Source organism: Cataglyphis hispanica, chromosome 11 (genome assembly GCF_021464435.1).
Source record: "Cataglyphis hispanica isolate Lineage 1 chromosome 11, ULB_Chis1_1.0, whole genome shotgun sequence".
Taxonomy (NCBI): Eukaryota; Metazoa; Arthropoda; class Insecta; order Hymenoptera; family Formicidae; genus Cataglyphis; species Cataglyphis hispanica.
This window is the reverse complement of record NC_065964.1, coordinates 3273709-3296639: the sequence shown is the minus strand read 5'-3', so window position 1 is coordinate 3296639 and position 22931 is coordinate 3273709. Positions and strand designations below refer to the sequence as shown.

The following is a 22931-nucleotide window of genomic DNA, read 5'->3' as shown; positions in this document are numbered from 1 at the left end:
GCAATCGATATACGGTATTGCTTCGGGCACGACGCGGCGCGTTACGTACGACGGGGCTTAAATCCTACAACTAAACCAACCTGGAGCTAAACGTGTCCTGGGCGAATCGTGTAAGCCGCGCTAAACCTCCTCGGCGAAGGCTTCGCAAGGACAGAGAGGAGAGGATCTTGGTTTTCGCAGCTCGCTGCTCTTGCAAATTGAAGGGGACGTTATCGAGATAAGACTCGCGGCACATTTTATGTCACTCGCAATGCTTTGTAATCGATTAATCGTATGGATGTGATTTTATTAATCATGCACTTTTTATCAAATTCAATTTTGCGTGCTTACGTGAATGAACGTAAGTGCATGATTTGTGAAATTCATGATAGAATAGACTTTATTTGTATATTGATTTCATTAATGTTAATTTTAATAATTTTAATAATTAGTCCTTTATTTATATTTAATCATAGTTTTAAGGAAAAACGCGAAATTAGTTAAACAATAATGCAATTTAAATAACTTCGATAAAATAAGTTTTAATAAAAAACAACAGAACTGAATAAAAACGTGGCAGAAACAATAGAGATTTTCTCTTTTCAATATCTTCTAGTGACGTAATATTTGCCAAGTGCTATCTCAGAAAAAAACCTGACGGATAATTTCATCATTTTAAATTGCATATTATCTGGTACACACGAGGGAAAGGAGAGAAAATTGCAAAATAAAAAGTCCTTTTCCTTCTTACCTATTCTTTTTTTTTTTTTATGGAAAGACTGTCAGAGAATCGTAACGTTGACAAGGGAAGAGAAGCTCCAATGACGACGTCAACCAACCCCGAGCAAAATGGTAACCATAGGAAACGGCGGCTCATAGCGAATGGTCGGGACGGGGATGAAAAGAAAATGGCAGACCACGGTTACGGGGTAGCGCGTGGTATTCGCGTGCTGTGCAGGGGCGGAGGGAAGGAGGGTCGGTGGGAAAATGAGGATGAAGGTCGGTACCTTTGTTGCCGACGACGGATCGGCTTTGGCACTCTAAAAAGGGCCGAGAACCTTAAGGTTCCTACTCCGTATAATAGCGCGCACTAAGGTATAAACGCACTCGCGACATACGTTCGCGAGTGTGTATGCGTTTTCCTCGTCGTGTATACATGCGATTGTGAGAGCGACGAATGTTTCTCCGAGCACTTCGCGGTCGCCAAAGCCGATGATTGGACGAGTTGATCGTATTACGTGGCTGGGAGAAGCTCTTCCCCTGGGACTTAAATTCCTCGTGTCACTTTACGGTTTCTGCAAAGCACGGTTTCTATATATTTTTTTTTTTTTTCTCATGGAGAAGCGTAATGTCTTGGCTTATTCAAATTTTATGTTCTAAGTATTTTTATAATTGTTCTAACCCGGTAATTAAATTTTATTAGCATTGAAAAATCTCTCTTAATCAGTTGAACATCCTTGATTGTTTGAAAATTACTTGATACATACTTTAATTAGCAAAATACAGAAGAATAGAGATAATATTCGTACATCGATTACCCTTCGCGATGTTTCAAAATAAAAAAAAAAAAAAATACTGGTAACCCTTTTCACGTGCTATAATCGCAGTACCTTTTTCCCGATCTACATTTTTCGTGAAAAAAAGTTGTTCGAGTGGAAGGAGGAAATTGCTCTCTCCAAGTTGAAAGTTCTTGCGGTAACGGGGCGGCTTTGCTATCGTCTTTTTATGACTCGGGCATGAAATCGCCAGATCAGGAAGGCACCGGGCCGAACACTTGCTATATTTTCTTTCGTTTCCTTCGCCCCGAGTGACCACTCGCTGTGATAGATCGGCCTCGTAACGTCATTAACTATCGGTTATCGGCCCTTTATTGCCCCAGCCCGTGTCTCTATAAGTCATAATTCGATCGCGCCCGCGATCGAATGAAAGAGAAGGAAAATAAGAATGATGAAAGCTACTTGCATATTTTTTCTTTTTTTTTTTTTGTTCACGTTAAATTTAATTTAATTGAATTTAATGGTCTTTGTTTAATTATAAACAGGCAATATTACAATAATATTCACAATTATTTTATATCTTCTAATTCTTATATTTATATGTCGAAATGTCAGTTGCCAAATCGATAAGTAAGCCGTAAGCAGGGGACCTTGACAAAAGGTCGACGGCGCGCGTAATGTTTCTCCCTGTTGAAAAACAATTCCCGAGTACTAAAGACACGCGCGTGTTCCGCCACCCGCATCGGATTACCGCATCTCACCCAGGGGAGTATTACGGCATTACGATTTTTTTATCGCGCGTGGCTAACCCGAGGTCAACTCATTTCCGGTTTCGAGTGGCTAATCGAGGTTTGATCGATTGCTATCTTTTTTCGAACGGTAAAACAGAAAACATTTAAAGATAGTCGTGGGATCATTGTGCCGTATCATAATATGACATCATCTTTTTATATAGTAAGGCAAAAATATTTTTTGCTTATTTGAAAAACAAAGATATTCTCCGGAGAAATTATAATTTTTTTAGATAAGAGAGAAAAAAAGAATATTGAACATATTTTCTGTTTTTCATCTATTATTCATTCATTGTTATTATTATTATCGTATTTAAATTAACAATGCATGTAATAATTTGTTTCTGACAATTAACAATTTTTTTTATTGCATTTAGATTGATTTACATCAAATTTAATTAATATATATTCATAGATATATTTATTGTGTATATCAGAATAAATATCTATTAGGAAAACGCAGTTCGAATTAGAACATCAATCCGTTATGTCAATGAAGTAGTCAAGATGAAGTTACGTCAAGATAAGAATTTTTTTTTTAAGTATGTATGCCATGAGAAGTGAACGATTCTTGATAAGATTAAAGTTTCTTTTTTTTCAAAACATATCTTTATACAAAGTCTACCTACTTTCTATCGAGATGAGTAGCTGACATTGCGATAACTCGATACTAACAGTGTCAAATGATTATCAATGATTTTATAGAACGTTTTATACTCTCGTAATAATTGTGACACTTTATATTAAGTCGACTTATCTTGCAAAATTTTATTTGAGAGCTATTTTTAAATTTTATTATACATCTTTTGATAATCAAAAAGATTTAATATATGTAAGAATTTTTAAATATAATATATAATAAAATAATCAAAATTTTGTAATTGTATAATTTTTTCTTGAATTTATTTCTAATAAAAAATTTTTAATATTATATATTTATTATATATTTTATTTATTTTTTTTTTTACTAGACTACACAAATTAAAATTCTGTCAAAATAATATTTATTTCAGATTAAATGTAGAATAACGTTTAATCGCTCTCTTATATTATATATGCTATCTAGAGATATGTTGCGAATGTTTTCGTAACCTTAACCTTGTTTAATTCTTTTTTTGACATTTTAACTTTTTTTTTAATTTTGTCTTACAGTAGAATGTTTGAAGCCAGTTATTACTTTGTTATCTTATAACCGCCTCCAAGCACGTGTGGAAGATAAAATAAAAAAATGCTTTCATCATATGTATTTTTTACTTCAAATAAAACCCTAATTAGAAGCTTATCCGTTTTTTCTTGCATAAGTTACTGCTTCCTTATTATTCGTAAAAAAAAGTGTCGGAAATTTTCAGCACGCTATGCTTTCGAATTTAGCGATTCGGACAAAGCATTTTGGATGTAAGGGGCGTGTAATCTGAACTGTTACACGGCAAACTCCGGGATTGAGTTAGCGTATATACGTGGGAACGCAGACTTGGAGCCTCGGGGTTGTTTTCCTTGGAGGCGTGCTTGCCGATCGTCTATCGCGTAGGGTAGGTTTTTGGAGCGTTTCATACACAAAGAGAAAGAGAGAAAGGTGGTGCTCACTTCAACGGCGCCACGTGACTCTTGCGGGACAAAGTTCGTCTGTTTGTTGAGAGCGTAATCACATACTCTTTCTCTCTCTCTCTCTCTCTCTCTCTCTCTTACTCTCTTCACAATACACTATTGGTTTCCCTTCCGTTGTTGCCACTGGGAGAGTTTACACGATCGGAGATTAAGTGGTTCATGATGGGAACTAAATGGTGTTTAGGCTGTGTTAATGTAACCTTACGATTATGTCACCGGCAAAGTTGTGTGAATTCGAAAGGACACAAGAGACGAGTGTGTCTCACATTTCACTTAAAAATATATTTAGACATGTAAGCCAAAAATAAGTTTATATACACTTGATTGCTATAACTTTTTCAGATAAAAAAAAATAATAATCTGACAGATAATACACAAGGGCAATTATTTGTTTATGTTTTATAAAAACGTAGACAAATAATAAAAATTATCTGTCTCGAAATATCCGAATATTATAAATGATATCTGTAGATTTCAATGTGTAGATTAGTACTTTTATAATTTTATATCTTATCAATTATCTGTTAAATTTACATAATGCATGTTATCAAATATTTCTTATTACGTATGTATTTTTCATGTGAGTTTCTGTCCGAAAAGTATCGAAATCGTATGGCTGTATTTCGATTAATTCGCGCACAGGTAAGGTTTGATGAATACAATTTAATTAAAACTTGTTATATTACACTTTACATAATAGAAATAATATGTTATATTACGTTGAAAAAAATTTCTAAATCAATCTTAATTTTATTCATCGTTGTTATAAAACTACGAAATTGAAAGTTCTAACATTTCCTCTTATATACAGCCAGAAAAGAATGAAAACTTTCTAAGAGAAAATAATTATCTTGTAAATTAACCCTCCGAGAATATTCGAAAGCTTTTGTATTATGCGCAAAGAACTTTCACGTTAATTTCATTTTTTCTACATTTTTTTTACAACTCAGTTTTGAGTGTATACGTAAAAGGAAAAAAAGGAAAAATGATTTTCTCTTATTCGTTGTTTTAATTCGTTTTGACAGTCAAATGTTAACTGCTGTTGCTGGTCGTGTGTTCCAAAAAGCGTGATACTGCGGTTTTAATGGTCAATATATATAGTCTCGCAATACATGTAATATAAACGGAGAACAAACAAGTAAAACTTGGACACATGAATCTTTTTGCGGATTTAATCCGTTTAATCTGTGTTACGATCCCCGGTTGACCAAGTGAAACAAAGTCGTGCTTATCGATATTTTTCGAAAATCGTTATCAACATAATCGATATCAAATCGGCCAGTAAATAAAAAATTTCAGATTTTTAGTCCGATGATATTTTTAAATAATATATTGATATATTAACATCAATATTTAAAAGAAGATAAAATAGAAAGTCATAAATATCAGGATTAATAATATAAATTATTGATTTTATTTATTTGAATATTTAAATTAATGTTTATTAGCATTTGTTACGTAATATTAGTAACAAAAGAAAGTTTTATAATTAATATTTCAGCAGAATATATAATTTCGTAATTTTATTCGGTTTCTCAAATTCTCATTCCACACGATTGCGCAAATATTTATATACTTTTTATTTAATTAATCAAAATTGATATAAATTGTATATGTGCATAACTCTCAAGTGCAAAAATGTATAAATATCGTGTAAAATGCGATATGAAATGCGATATGACGATTCGCGTGAGAAATACATTGGCAAGAATAATTGTTTTATGCATGATATATTCACATGGACTACACTGTTAGTACGATAAGAATTATCATACGCGTGCATAATCTAATTCGCGCTTGAAGAGAGAATCGCGATTATGGCCTCGCAATTGTAATGTAATACATGTGCAAAACATCTTACAACTCGCTCGTAATAGTGGCGAGTGAAATTATTTATGGGCGTGGTGTGAGAGAAAGAGCCGGCAAGTTGAAATATTAGTGACACAATGTTCCATAAAAAAGTTATGGCGCCTACGAGATACGAGCGACGTGTACACGGCGTTGTGTCGACGTGCGAATCTCTCGAAATAAAATCTTGCAATCGTAACAGTAAACCTTAAGATGGCCTTTGATTTTCATAGAATATTCTTTTTTATAATGTACGTTTGTGTGTGTATGTATGCGTGCGACGAAGCACAGTTTACATATGTAACATGTAAAAAAATTACATTTTAGATCCAATCCGTTTACAGAAGTTTATTGAAGATTAGTTAAATTATTTTCTTAAAAACTTTATTTTTTTATTATCAGTTTAATATTGTATAAATTAAAATTAAAATAAGTAAAGCAATATTTTTTGAATTATCTCAATGAGACATTTATTTTTATTTTCTTGCAAGTGGAAGATTGCATTTAACATTTTAAATAACATTTTAAAACATTTTAACATTTAAAATTAAAAATTTTATTTTTAATTAGAGTTTCAAAGGGAAAATATTTTTGAGTTGATTTTTGAGTTTAAATTCAATCTGTTTACATTTTGTTTTCTTTTGTTTTAGAACGGAGGATCAAAACACCAAGCCGTTTTACTATCAAGGAAGAATGTGAGTGTTTTTGTTTTATTTTCTTCTTTATGTTGCCTTTTATGGTGAATCTTTTTTGTTTTATTTTAAGGCCTAAAGTAAATGTTAAAACAGTTTTAATTTTGATTTATTTGATTGCGCGAATGTAATTTTGACGTTATAAGAAAAAAAGATTGGTACCGCGCTTCCTGCAATTAATTATTATTAGAAGAAATAAATAAAGGTAGGATCTGCAGCGTCAAAACTTGAATACACATTACACTGATATCACTTTTATCTAAATATCAAAGACGATTCTTTTGATGAGAAAGGGATAAGATTGGACACTGAAAATTCGGTGAAAGATAAACTGCACACAGGGAAGTCCAAGAGTCAATTTGTAAACGAGAAAGCTCGAATGATGGTATCAATCCTTGAAGTAGTCTGTGCGAAAAGGGTCACAAAACACTGCGAAACACTCGACTCTGTCCCATATGTTATCCAGAACATGTTCAACTTCGATCTCTAGTGCGACAGTTGGTCGCAGGACACTATTGTCGATTATAAGTTACATCTCGAGAGTTTTATTGTGATTCCATCGACATCGATACCGTCGTCCACTTCAAAGTACAGCACGTACTTATCCTGAATGCGGGCGATTATATGCGCCTATTTTTATTCGAGATATAAAAATATAGATACGAAGAAGATGCTTTATTCTTCGACAGCTTATAATCCAAAGGATATTTATATTTGATCAGCATTTTAATAAGGAAAGAGATAGTCTTGGGATTAAAAAAGAAGCATTTCGTCTGATTTGTTCAATATGCAAAAGTAGAGAAAAGTAAAAGTCGCGCTTACGAAGTAATCCTTCATCCTGCGGAGAAACACACGCGTGTCAATCCCTCCCTGTCCTCGCATATAGGGTGGTACATATTCATCGGAGCACATGGCGCGACGAGAGAGCGAGCGGGGCACCAGTTGTCCCGGCACGTTCCTGACACGTGGCCGGTCACGTGGCCGTACTGACGAGTGGATTGTTCATTCCGACGTCTCTCGTGTGCGCCGATGTACGAGGATCGCCTTCCCGCTGGGTTTGTTGCCGATTTTCGTGGGCTGCCCGTTAATTGGAAAGAATCGATTAGATGGCTTCGCGGCGGACTTTACAGCTCGCTCGAACGACTTTTGGCGGTGGCCTTTTTTTTTTTAAGGAAGAAGAACACTTTCTAAAAAATATCTACATAATTTGAATCACTCTATTTTTATATTCATTTATATAATTTATTATTTTTATATTCATTTATTTTTCTCTCTTTTAATTTACTACTCATGTTTTGTGCGATAATAAACACAATAGAGAGAGTCTCTATTGTGTTTACTATTCTTGACTGTGAACTTTGAGAAATAAACAACATGCTTAAAGTAAAAACAATGAAAGAGAGATTTAACAAGATGAGATAAAGATTCCAGAATTGAAAATTTAATATTATATAATTGCGTCTTGCAGTTGTTCTGCCAAGTTATCTTAGCATAACAAGTTATACAGAGAGACAAAGAAAAAAGTTTTGACGTCGAATCGATAATGCGTATTGGTGTTCTCTATTCCATTAGGATAATTGTATGCTCGCATCGTTTCTCTTCCTGTATCTATAGCTATCTACTTATCTATCTATCTTTACGCTTCTATCCCCCATAGTCGATTTTTTTCGACAACCCTATAGCCCTCCACGATGCGTAAAGTGATGTCGACGATAACGTTGTGAAGGACCAAAAATCATTACTAAGAAAACAATATATTATTGATACAAATTGAAATGCATTAATAAGAATTAGAAATACAGAAAGAAAGTAGGTAAGAAGATAAATAATCTATAAAAATAATAAAGTAACACAAGAATGTATGCTAAAATAATATATATAATAATAATATAATAATATATATTAATAATAATTTGGGATTACACAGAAAAATTAATTTCAAATTATTTTCGTTACAATCTCTAGGAAGGAAAATCACACACGTTCAACAAAATGTTATTTCTAAAACACTTTGAACTGATTTAATTCTTTTTCTTCCATTTTCTGTATTCTTTTGTAGGTTGATGCTTTTTTGAAAAAAGTCACAGTTCGTGGGAACAACACGTCTAAATATAATCGGTGCAATGTTCTCTCGTTAAACGATATCGTAGTGAAATCGATCACGGCCATTGCCTCGCGATTTTGTCAACGTGCGGCTATTGTAGACAAAATAGTGCCTCGGAGAGAACAATACTTGACGCCGACCGGCACTCCTTCACGCTCGCCAGAGTGATCCTCCCACACCGAACGTCCATGGCACGCATTGCAAATCACGCGTAGATTTATGGACGACGTCGATCGAACGATTCCATAGCCCAGTTCCCATGCTCCCGTCACGTAATCGACCGTGAATGTCCGCTAAGTGAAATAAACCAGCAAATAGCCGCATCAACGTGAAGGTGAAACATTTTTTTTTTTTTTTGCGATGCAACATTTTTTTCTCTCATTCATAAATTATCATTTAGAGATGTCAATAATCTCTTGACACGCTTAGAAATTTTTTATTTTTTTTTCATACAGACATGTTTAAAATTATCGCTTTATAAATACTATCAAACTACATATCGTAATTGAGAGAAGAGAATTTCACTAGTTTCAGTTAAACCTTAATAGCGTTTTCGGAATAAAATAAGCATTTTTATCGAGACAATAATATTTATTTATTATAAATTAACAAAAGTAACTTTATGTCACATCGACCGTTATCACAATGCGTCCTTTTCTCATGGTACGGGCCTCTACACCTCGTTGTTGATTATTTAGGCGGAAAAGGAACCGCCCATGCTTTTACCACGAAGTGAATAGGCCGTATAGGAGGCGCTAAATACGACAAAACCATGACATCCGGTGTGCACGAGTCGACACGTGACCTTGTCAATGCTCTTATGCCAAGTGCTCGTCGAGGCAGCTCGAGCACTATTCAGAACATTGTGAACCACGTGTAACGTGTATTATTCGCGCTTTTTTTTTCTCTCGCCTTAGTCGACAGCGCATAAACGCAACTTTTCAATTTATGATATTGTCAGTGGACTTGAATCGTGCACAAATATGATAGCGGGATTATTAACATAAACAGTACTACCGGTACAATTATTACAATAGTAGTGAATATTTGTAGCGGATAAATATTAATTTATTTGAAATTTTAAGATTTTATAAGTGTTTAATTAAAAAAATTTATAACTATTTTTTTAATTAAAATATAAATTAAAACGTGCTTTCAGTTATTGAGATATTTACGATATAATACATTAAATATGATATTTTTCCAATATTAATGTATTGTTTATTTACGCACATGTACAATAAACATTAATTTCGTGGTATTTTCGTCAGATAATTTATTATATAGTTTGCAGGCAAGATATTGTTGCGCGATGATTGATTTATGATGAAAATAACCCGCAGATATTCCAAATTCGAGCACCGCCCGCATTCTTCAGTATACCTATAAACGAATATATATCTTTTATGGTTCTATAGAATCGCTTATCACAAAGTTCAGCTAGCGTTCATCATAAATTTAAATTAAGAAAAATGTCAGATCATGCTTTTAAAGCTATTATTTATGTTGATTATAATGTGTGTGATATAAAAGAGACAAGAAATTTTTTACTATAAATTATTTGCTTTATACAAAATAAAAATGAAAATTATGTCCTAAGCAATTTAGAGCACTTAATTAATAGATACTTTAATTATGAAATTTGAAAAATGTTCTTATAAGTTATATCTTAGTTTTACTTGTGGCAACATCGCGAATGTGATATATTTTAATATTTCTAATATTTTATTTGCATTTGTAAATTATATATGAAAGTGGGTAATAATTATCGATTGGAGAAACTATTCTTCAATCTCGTCTACTCTTGTCATGGACGAGCAATCATCGCGCTCGTCACCGGGTTTAGGCAGAAGTCAACGCATCACAGAGGAAATCTGTGAAGAAGAAAAACATATCGTCCCCTAATAGCCCTCATTGACAACCATAGCAAAGACGCGGCACGGTTTTGGGGTAGCGCCCTGTTTTCATTTCAATTTCTACCCCTTGGTACCCAACCTCCCCCCGTCAATGGCCAGATGGTGTACGAGGCGACTCTTTCTATCTCTCTCTTTCTTTTTCAGTATGCTTGATCCTGTATATCCCGCGCGCTTGTGTATTCATGCCTCTCTGGTCCTTTCACTTTCTCCTCCTTCTTCTCTTTCGTCATCGCTCTGGCTGACTATGAGAGATCGCTATGATTGAACATGTCAATGTTTGGTTTGGCTTATACCAGTGCCTGTAATGCGGTTAACGCATCGGCTCGTTTTCGAGGGTTCGCGACATTCTTCATGGTTACCGTCACGCAAAAATTTCTTTAAGAAAAATGTTTCGTATATTTTGTCATATTCATGAGTTTCATCAGATTTTTGCTAATAATATAACTTTTATTTTTATTATACTATTAATAATCTGTTATTTTGTTCAAAATCTTACTATTTAAATAATTATTTTAAATTTTTCTAAGCTCTAAAAAACATTTCTTTAATTCCTCATTGTACTACATATTTTCTTTTTTCTCTTTTAATTAATCTAATTAATTTAAATTATAATTTTTTAAAATAAATAAAAATTAAAATAATTCAAAAAATGCTTATAAGCAGCTGCCGACTTTAATTTAAATATTTTAAATTTTTTATTATTCGATAGGGAAGAGAAAATACTATATAGTTTGCGGGCACAGTAAGTTTACCCAAATCCACCAAGGACACTTCGGGAGAATGGCGGGCCCCTGTCAATTGAATTACCGGGTTCCGCGTCGCGGTTGCGGGAAAACAAACCGGTGGTATATTAGAGGGAGAGAGGACGAATGAGAGAGAAGTGTTTAAATTTAGACGAATGAAATAATAAGATCAAACGGTAAACACGCAGCCAACGGATGAAAGGTACCGCGCGTGCAAACAGAAGCTCGCGCTGGCGAGGGGGTGCTCGATCGTGCAGGCGCTTTCTGAAAATACATATCGCGATCCTCCGGGGAACGTCGCAGCCGCGGTGCTTCATATATCGATTTCAGCCAAGCAGGTTATCTCTTTCTCCCTCTTTCTCTGCGATCGCAGAATGGAGAGCTTTGGTAAACACAACAAACACGACGCGCTAAATAATATCTGAACTGGCCAGCGGGAATAAAATTTTAAAACGTCCTTTTTGCCGTTGACACGGTGGAGAGAGAGAGAGAGAGGGGCGCTTTTCTGATTTATATTTATATGATATCATATTTGAGTAAAATAGAATATAAATTTTGTACACGTATATATATATATATATATATATATATATATATATATATATACACGCAAACGATGTGCTCTCTCGTGTATGTTGGCGCGCAATTTAATAAACGTTTATTTAAAAAAGTACCTCTCAATAACAATCGACCGATTAAATTAATTTCCCTGGTGGGAATGGCGGAATTATAATAACGTTTCGTTATAATTTTATATATTTATCATATACGCGCCGCGAGCGTATTCTGAATATAAGTGGAAGCTACTTATATATGCACATCATTAACAAAACGGCAAATAAATTAAATTGCACAAAGAATATTTGAAACATGCGGTTTGATTACGAAATTACTCGATATAAAAAATAAAAGAATCCTTTCAAAAATTAAATCTGAAAGCATGAAAATATGTAATGAGAAACGTATTTTTCGATTAACAATCAATTTAAGCATTATTATTGAATAGATGTACAAAAATGTCGTAAGTATCTTTTTCGAAAACCACAAATGATAATAATAATAAAAAACGGCAAAAACCCTGTTTGGAAAATCCGTCTGGATTCTGCTGGTCCCCCTTTCGCGTAAACAGCGTAATGACTGGCGAGAAAATCATGCGGAAGGATTTGACGGCCGGCGCGGCGCCGCGGTTGAAAGTCATCCCGTTAATTATCGGCAAGGAGGCCGACAAATCATCGCGTCGCCGGCAGCCCGACCGCAAACCCCCATAATTGCGGGCCTTATGGTTTCACCGGTGGCACGAGCCGCTTCCGCAGCTGACCTCCCTCAGACACGGCCAGTCAGTCAGTCGCAGTCGGGCTGGTCTATATCGGGAACGCAATATCCCGGAACACCCGCGGACCGTGGAAGCCATAATATGGAGCAAACGCCCGTCCGGGCGCGCGTTGAACGGAGTGATTCACCAAAATGCACGACAGATGCGCGATCATGAAAGATAGCAGATAGCGCGCCGCCGCGCTGCCTCGGAAGTAGCCCGATAACTTCTAGAAGCCCGCACGAGGACCATGTTTTTACACGAGGCGATCCTCGTTGATGTCCCCGTTAACCCCATCGGTCCGCCTGACGCCCGTCCTAAAGGGGTACCTGGGTTTTTCAGAGGGTAATGAGGGATAGAGTTAGTTACGACGAGCTTGTAAAAATACTATGACGTATTTAACATACAAGTTTGTGCAAAACAAGTATATCATATGAAATGTTTTAATAACATGTTAATGAAAAATCTGAATATAAATAGGATATTAAAGTGAAATATAAAGCACAAGTGTGACTGGAATAATTTGGAATTCAATTGACGCAATTGACGCAAAAATGTTTTGTTATTCATGTGACTCTACATAATTGGAAAAATTATTTTGTGTATAAAATACATTAAAAAGTAATGAACAGAGAGAGAGAGAGAATAGAATTTTTCATTATTTATGCAATTGATGTTTAATTTAATGAAATTGCTTATATTTATAACAGCAGATAACGTTTTTATTAAATCATGTTTTTGGCGATGAAGGAGATGCTTGAATATTCAATATAACAACTGTTAGGATTTTTTAAATTATTATTATTATTATTATATAGTATAAGTATATTGTGTGCAAAGATATCCTAAACGTTTTATATTTGATGCGTATATTTAAAATTAATTATAATAAATAGCATCACAATCTTTGATTAATTATAATTAATTTTGAACTATAAGAGAATTTATGATAAAAGATGTTCTCTTACATAATGACTTATCTTATGATAGGAAATCACTATATGTTTTCGATTATATCATCATCATTTGTGTATTTTCAATAGAAAATACACGACAAAATAAAGGAAACGTACATGACAAGTGACGTTTTTGTGGAAAGAGAAAGAGAGAACAAAGTCAGATCCCCCGCTTTTCGACGGGGAGTCTTACCCCGAAGGGGAGACTTACCCCCGTCGTATCCATAGTACACCCACGCACAATGAACGTCCCTAATAGGTACACGCAGCCCCTGATTAGAATCTAGGAAGCTCCGTTTTGCGCGGGAGACGCCGCTGACTTTTATGGATGGTCGAGTATGTTCGGTCGGATTCGAATGCCTCCTTTGTTCTCTCGAGGAACGGATTCTGCGAATGATTAAATTTGACTCACTGCACAGAGATCCTTAAATCTAGAGAATCAGTTTGACAAAAGTTTGAGAAAATATTGAACGTAATTGAAACATTCACATGATAATAATATCGAAAGTACATTGTAAACAAATTTGTGCAAAAAATTTTACATGACAATTTTACGAACAATTATGAAACAATTAGCACTATGATATTATTAAAATCTTCAAAATTTACGAGATTATTTAGATAGCGATTAGTCCAAATTATATTTATTAAACACATAATCTTTATCACGATACATTGTGTTTTTATAATTAATCTAGGAAGTATTTATATTACAGCGTAAGATTTTTGCAGGTAATACGACACGTAATCATTGCCTGTTTGATTTTATTTATGCAACAAGTTAAAGACCAATGTTATGTGTAGATTGACCATAACCGATATGAGCTACACTCTTACCTATAATTATTGTAATCAATAATAATGTATGATTTATAGCACACGTGGCACACGTGGCATGCAATGACAGTCTTCATATGTCGTGAAATGCTAAACTAAAAAGTTAAAAATATTCCGTTTGACGTTTACGTGAATATTGTTATATTTATTGCTATCACTTTTCTGTGAATAGAACCATAATATTCAATTAATTTCTCCGATAGACTTTAATAAATTTTTTTTTAAGAAACGTGATTCTCTCTCTATCAAGATAATTAGTCTAAAAATTTCAAAACCTGCGCTTGAAAGAAAGATATCTAATTAAACTTTATTAAAAGAAGAATCTCTTCAGTCCTTAACAGTCATTGTTGATCAATAGATTTATATATGAGAATATATATCCATAAATAAAAAATATATTTCTGAGCTGAATTCAAATAAAAAAAACCTCTACACAAAATCGAGATTATTTTACTTTATTTTTGATATATCAATCCTTTACATTCCTTAAACTCCGCGATTAGCGAGAAGGAAAATCTGTTGAGCGCACGCGTCGGCGCGGAGTAACGCGACGCGTGTACACGCACTTACGCACGCATGCTTCGGATTATGGCTCGTATATGGACGACTCGACATTAGGTTCTCATGGGACGTTATTAGCGTAGCTATGATGTGGCGTGGTGCAAATAAAGCGCACGGCTCGAAGCCCGAAAGCATTACGCTTGATTACTCAACCTGCCGAGGCATGGACGCTCACGGACGCCGACCAAATTGTTAGACATATGTAAAAAAAAAAAGAAGGAACGAGCACGCGAGGCTTTAATATATGTATACAGCGAAGCGTGTAAAAGTAAGAACGTATGTATGGGATGTACATGTATAGTATGTGAGAAAGGTATATAAATATTTTTTGTTGTCTCTTGAGGTATAAATATTGTATAGCTTCAAAGATGATTTATTGATTCTTTTCCTCGTTTTGTCAGAGTTGGACAATTTTAGATGTTTCATTCTTTTAAATTATCTTGTCATTCAGATTAGGCACTAATATACCACAGATTATAAAATATATTACATATATATATATATATCACAGATTAAAATATATAATAATTAAGATTAAAGATTAGTTACGTCTTATTTTATAATAAAGATTATTATTATATTATATGTGAATATAATTGCAATAAATTAGATTTTTGGAAAACTATATTTTTTACTAGGCAAAATATTGATGACTTAATTTTATAATAATTTTTATAATAATATGTGCGTGTATATGAGAAAGAGAGAGGAAGAGAGAGAAAGGGGAGGGGAGAGAGAAAGAGAAAGAAAAGGAAAGAGAGAGAGAGAGAGATTAAAGGTACCGAATTTAACTCTTATAAATCGGATATTATAACGTCATCAATTCAATTTTGTATCCTCTATTCTATTCGTGAGAGGATTTTGGCGGAATTAATTCGCGACTTCCGCGAGTCGATCGCCGATAACGATCTACCCTAACGAGAGGCAAAATTTCATTATTAAATTCGGATCTCCGCTCCGATTCAGTCCTTTCGCGGATAGAACCGATAGAGAATTGGCACGAGGTCGCCGATCGTGAGAGACCACATCCCCCTTCGATATCGGGGAGAATGATCTGGATTTTATCAGACTGCGACGTCCCGCGGGAGAACTTTTCTTGGTCGCTGCCTTAATTATTACGATTTACCGCGGTAATTAAACGAGCTTAGCGCGATTCACCAGGGACAGTCTATTGTTGCTAAAATGCTGATGTTTTTAACAATAAAAGCTCTGTCGAACATCACGAAAGTATGTGCATATAAGGATTTTTAACTTTTCAAATATTCTTTCAGATCTTGGAAATATGTTACACGATATTTTCTCAAGTAAAATACATTTTATCTTTTAACATTCTACAGAATGCGAAGAATGAATTCTTTATTTAACACAGCTATATCTGTCTCCTCTTTCTAACTTATAGTTTGATCGACATAATATTAAATTATTCATTAACGCGTATCAATTTTATTTTAAAAAGCACTTGCTTGTCGGAATAAGAATCGACGAATATTTTTTATTTTCCTTTTTTTTTTTGAGGAACCTGCTAGACTCGATCAGTCACAGAATGTGCGTCACGCGTGCAACATTTATCAATGTCGTGGACTCGAAAGAATCGAGCGAGAAAACGCGCTCTCTGATTCCATTCTCTTCCTCCCTGGCTACTTGTTCGCCGTTAGTCCGACACGTGACCGGATAATTGTATCCATTGATCCCTCACGATCGATAGCACTCGAAGGCTCATCCCTGCAGGTTTTCAACACGCATCGCGGCGGTAACAGGTGGAGTTTCAAATGATTTTTGCGAGATGCAACGGTCTCAATGAAACGATGATTCAGTGATCTTTTTTTGCTCGAATGATTGTAGATACGAAAAGTCTCGACTATAATTTTTATTAATCTTTAATATATCTTTATTTTAAATTATTTATCTTTAATTGATATGTAATTAAAAGTAAAAATAAAATTTTATTAATTTTTTTCTAAAAACACAAATATAATATAATATATAATTTCTGTTTAACTTTTTAAGTTAACGTAAATTTAGCAATTAACGAACTTACATTTCTAGAATATTACAGGAGATATGTATATATTTTTATTTAACAATTAAATTATTTGTTTAGAAAAATTCATTCCCTATGAAAATGCATTTTAGAAATGTAAACTTAATATAAATAATAATATAATTAAATATAAATAACAACTATAAACTGATGCTTACATAAATTATTGCAGAATTATAAGCTTAGAGATTTTTGTATGCGTGCGTGCGTGTACGCGCGTGTAGAAATTGGGGACAAACTGGGAACAAACATACATTTCGCGCTTATATATAATCATCGAAATCGGAAAATCCAAGTCACGTATAAGCTTGTTCTGACTAATCTTAACAAATAATGGCGCGTGTGAGACGCCGATAATGATCGGATTCTATCGGCGCACGGCGCATCCACTATACGTGACCGCCGGATAAATGAAAGGATGATGATATAAACAGAACGATACCCGCGCGATTGCTTTTATCCCTGCAAAACTATATTTGTTCCGCTTTGCACTATTCCCATGATCAATGTTCACTTTAGATTTCTATCTCGACGGCAAAGCCTCGTACTCGATCTCTCAATCGAGTACGATGCATCAACGCGATGAAATAGCACGATAGTTGCAGAATATTTAATTTTTTTGATAAACAATACAGTAAGAAAAATTTATGAATTATATGGGAGCGAAAAAAAATCGATTACAATAAAATGAAAAGTACTGAAAATTGACCGATTATGCAGTTGAAGATGCTTATTATATAATTTAATTAACATTGTTAAAGGAAGACTATTATATCTGGCAATTCTCTCTCTCTCTCTCTCTCTCTCTCTCTCTCTCTCTTTCTTTATAAAATTAAATTTTCAAGATTTCTGAAATGCATTTAGACTTATCTTAGCTTCACGAATCGAAAATAACATTTATAAGATACAATCCTTATATTACAAAAGAACAAAGAGAGTTAATGCATTTATGAAGAAACTTGGCAAGAGGGATGTCTTCCACCACGCATATCATATGTTTTTCGCGAATCTTTGCTCGACTCGATCCGAAAACGCGAGAATTCAACGGAAGGCACAAGACTAGATTTCGCCTTTGGCGTTCTTCGGTTTGACAGAGAGACGTTTGACAGTTGCAACGTGGGGATGCGCTAGAAAGAGCACTGTCAACGCTCGTGAAAGCTAACACGCATGTCTCTGGACACGTGCACGCCGATGTGCGAGGCCGGCTCTTTCTACCTACCTACATACCTACCTACCTACCCACCGACCCAGCAGAAGTCTCGTGCCTCGCTGATTTCCCGAGGGAATTCCGGGGGATGGTACGCCTCGGGAGTCTCTCCAGTCCCTGAAACGCGCGGCCGCGCCGGCTATTCCTCCTCGCACGCGGCGTACGGTGTTCCCGATTATTACCGCGATTCACTGATTTCACCCCCTCGCACGCCTGTATTTTTCAAGAGATAAGCATTCGATAGGGCCGAGTGAGACGCGACTGCGTTTTCAAGCTCCTTTCTCAAGTTGTCGTTAACGAATGTTAACGCATTCGGATGCTCTGACGAAACGTAATGAATTTTATCAAAATAATGTCACCACTCATTATTATGATATTAATTTAATTTTATTATTCCTTGACTTTATCGGATCTTATTAATTAATTTTAATGATAATTACATTCTTCTGTAACTAAAATATCAATATATATGAGTAATTTCTGAATTAGATAAGAAATGGACGAATTTTTCAGGACTTACGCTTGATTTAAAAAATTATTTACGAAACTTGAACCAGCGAGTACGCGAATTAAGAATCTACTGTCAAATCTTTATCCTTTAGAAAATCGCGCAAGCTTTGGCATAAAGTTCAAGCAAACTTGTGTACCGGAAAGCGACAGCTCGGACGCGAATTTAATCGTGAGAGAAGGCGTTCGAGTTAGCTCTCATTGGAACCCATGGGTGCCATCATCGTCGGGCGCGCGTCAAGTGCGGCGCAAGACCATGAACAACGACGACAACACGAACACAATGGGCCCCGCAAGCGGGTTATCCTCTCTATCCTCGCCGATTTGTCCCCTCTTTCTTTCTCTCTCTCTGTTTTTTCTCTATGCCTCTCTTTCTGTCTTGTTCTCGCTCGACCTCGACTCCTGGCGTGGAAAGCCCCCGGGGTTTCCACAGCGCAATATGCTAGCGCGTACATCGGATACTCTTGGGTTTGGCGTGCCGTTCTCATAATTCCCAGGCGAATTCCCTCGGCTGGTTACTCATCTCCTGGGACATGCGCTGGTGATATAATGTGAGAATCGAAACGAATCCGTCGTTCACGCGCTACGCGAGACGCGACCTTCCTTCGCGAAGTGAAAACTCGTAAGGGGATGGTCTCACATCGAATCTCGAAGATGATGACCGTGATTAATATTTTTACTATCGTTAGAAGAACAAATTTTGATTTAGAATATCTTGCCATATATTATTATAATCAAATTTCATAGCGAAATTGATCAAATTGATTTAAACATTAAAATTAAATTTTATTCGAGCTTTAAAGATTACGCATACTTGATAAATAAAGCAAAGCGTAAAAATAATCCTTATATATAAAACTATGATACTTAGATTTTTATAGATTATTTTAATAGATGCATATGAAATTTATTTTATTATTAAGAAATTATAAAATCGGGAAAAATTTTAATAATTTGTTGTACTAAAGATACATAAAATTCTGATAAAATATCGAGAAACTCCATTAAAGAGAATATTATATAAGTAAAATTTTAAATTTGAAGTAAGAATATATGTCTCTTGTAAGTATAATTGTTTTATACTCGTGAAAACAAACTCATAAAAGCAGCTGTGCGTTCGGTGAGCCGAGAAAAATAAATTAATAACGTCCCGCTACGTCGAGCACCTTGCGACCTTTTGATTTCCGGCTGCGTTGACCTTTTCCGGAAACAACGTGTTCACGTAGAAGCGACGACGTCGCGCTCCGCTTACGAATCCCGGCGCGAATGATTCGTCAATCGGGAAGGACAAAAGGCGAAATACTAGAAGTATTAAAGACATCTGTCCCCTTTTTCCGGCTCCGAAAATTAAATCAGCATACCGTGAAGGAACGTGAAAACAATTGTCGTCATTGATTAAAGTATAAGTGATTGAGAATACATTAATAGCTTCCTCGACATAAGAAATTATTCTTCTTTCTTTTATATATTATTTCAACTATTAATAAGTATTAATAAGTAATTTGATTGATTCTGAAACTATATATTTTTACAAGGAATAAATACAAAAAAAAAAAGATATATCAAACCATGATCGGGGAAGAAAAGAAAAAGCTAAAAGATACTATTGTTTTTTTTTTTTTACCTTTCAAATCAATTAATCGCGCCCATCTCGCTCTGCGAGATTAAAAGTTTCTTAATGTAATAACGCAAACTAACACATTCTTCAAAACGTAGTGTCGCATCGTCCACACTCGTTCGCGTTTTCCGTTCATATCGGTTCTCGGAGACTCCGTCTCGTCCAAACGAGCGTGTAACAAGAAGCCACTTGGCCCGAGTCGGTAATAGATTAAACCCATCTCCGACTCACCCCCGGATGACTCTCTCCTTCCCCCCTTCCTCTCCTCCCCGCCGTCTGGTGCGAGAGCAGTATATTGTCCCCTTAACACCCGCGTCCCCGGTAGTTTCGCTTTAGTTCACTTGACCCTACTTGTCTCATCCGGGGTGCTGGTGCTCTGGAGCAGCCCGTTTCCACCCTCGGATTCTCCACGACTCTCTTCTCTCTTCGCCCCATCGGCCCTCTGTCTTCTCTCCAATGGGGCCCCTCCAATGTGCCCGTTATCTCCCTTCATCTCGCCCTCACGCGCGCTCCGTATCACTCGGTATACTACGGTATTCGAGAGAACGTGCGCCTCCTCTTTTTCTATCCGCGCCGCTTTACTTATACTGATGCGCCGAAGGGTGCGAGCGCGGGTTGCCTCGCCATCCACGGCAGAGTTTCTCAAATGGAATCGACGACGACGAAAATAGCTGCTTTCAAATCGTAAGAGCAAGAAGGATTTTTCGTTAAAAAAGATGAGCAGTTTTTTTTCAATTTATTTCCAATTTACATCATCTTTGTGTGACTCAGAAATTATTGGTACCTTGATATGTTTAGAAAAAAAATTGACTTTCAAAATATGATCTAAGGGATGAAACGTTCGTAAAGGCTATCCGTTAACTCTAGAATTATATATATATGTATATTTATTTTTTTGGGAAAAAATGATGACATTGTGTAGATCCTTCTGTTCATCTCGCGTTGCTCTATCTCGCAAGGACTTTGAGAAACACTGCTTCGGAAGAGGCCACCTCCAGTCGCCCCGATGCTTCCTTCGTGTGTGCTTTAATACGGCACGAGTCTGCAGCAGGGTGCGGTGCAAAGAGTCCACGCAATTTCCTTAATGTACTCGCTAAATGTTCTAACCCGCAGTACATATACCGAATGGCGTTATACGGAGGCGCGGATGTACACGTAACGTGCGTGCACGTGTGGTAGATATCTCTATACTAATGCACGTTATTACGCCGCGCGATCGTGAGTTGTTACGATTCGCGAAAGTAGGCTAAGCGAACAGCAGTAAAAATATCTATCGCGATCGAAATGGAGCGTCATCGATTATATGAGATCGATTTTCTTTTTCCTTTCAGATTAGATTGGAATACTTGCATAAAACACGAGACTGTCGATTACTTTAAGCACCTAAATAATTAATTATCGTACAATTTTCTTTTTTACAAATGATATAAACTTTATCTAATAAAATGCCAGATGATAACTGAAAAGAATTATTTTTAAATATTAAAAATAAATTCTTAAAATAAACTCTGTTTTGCATATTAAATTTCTTAAGTCATCCAATTTAAAAACTAAATTATTAATTTATTAATAATAATAATTTATTAATAATATTAGTTTTTATTAAATTTACAATTTTCATAAAATTTAGCAAATTCTTATGCAAGTTGAAATTTTTTTTCGCATAAATCCCGAGTTTGGTTCAATGTAATTTGCAAACGTCACGCGGACCCCTCTGCGTATATCAGCGAAAGTGATCGATTCGCCGGCGAATCGCCCAGGTACGGCCTTTTTTTTCCCTGCGAGAGGAGCACGCGGATGAAATGTTTAATGGGGTAGCTAATGTCCCCATATGCGCGAGTCGAAGCACGCGCGCGCGTGTATATTCACGACACGCAATGGGCGGTGCGCATAAATAATGCGTGCGGGGAAACCCTCGATTACTCTATACGGCACTTGTTCTATTCGTATCTTCATAAGCCTCGTTGCTCTGATAACACGATGTCGACTATGACAGCCGATGGCGTCGTGATTTGCATAAAAGAATCTTTCGCGAATTATCATGACCTTTTTCGGAGTGATTTTAATTAGTACAAGAATTAATTGAAGAAAATGATAAAAAAATTTAATATATAATGTAAATTTAATATATTTGATATAATATTATTATACGCGGTGCTCGTAAATTAAATAAAAGACAATAAAAAATTTCTCGAAGATTATTTCTGTCGTAGAAGGGCAATTGGAAATCTCATAGATTTTTATCGAAGTTCCGTGAGCCGCAATGCGTATTACGCGGCTCCGCGGACACATTGTGCGTATTTTATACGTGTTTGCACAATTTCTGACGATTCCGCGCGCGCGCGCGCATATGAACGGACCAACTGTTTATGAAACTAGGAGGGGCTCGGTTGCCGTTTTATCGGTCGGAAGATATTGGATTTATTAATATCGTTGGTTAGGCGCACCTCGGATTCGTTTTATTGCCGGCCGGAATCACCCTCGATATATACGCGCACTCGGCGTGCGGATTCTGTATTCATGAATCGGAGTTTTCTAAACCCCGGCCGCAAAACTTTGGCGTCGCCACGAAACGCCAGATTGCTCTCGAATTAATCAACGTCAAGACAATGATATCGATACGACTGCTTAATTTTGGAATTATCAATTAATATTTTGAATCATAAAATCGTTAATATTAATAATACCATTCTAGTTGCATTAATTAAATTCCTTTAG

At 35.6% G+C, this 22931-nt stretch overlaps 1 protein-coding gene across 2 annotated transcripts in view; it reads left to right on the top strand.

The window, feature by feature from the left end:
- Positions 1-22931, top strand: part of LOC126852741 (LIM/homeobox protein Lhx3) — a 41925-nt gene that overhangs the window by 5422 nt on the left and 13572 nt on the right. The window contains exon 2 of one of the 2 annotated variants that reach the window (XM_050597872.1): positions 6370-6414. The exons of the other annotated variant lie outside the window; for it this stretch is intronic. Coding sequence (XP_050453829.1) covers positions 6370-6414 — 45 coding nt within the window. The remainder of the gene's footprint in view (positions 1-6369; positions 6415-22931) is intronic. 2 annotated transcript variants of the gene reach the window in all.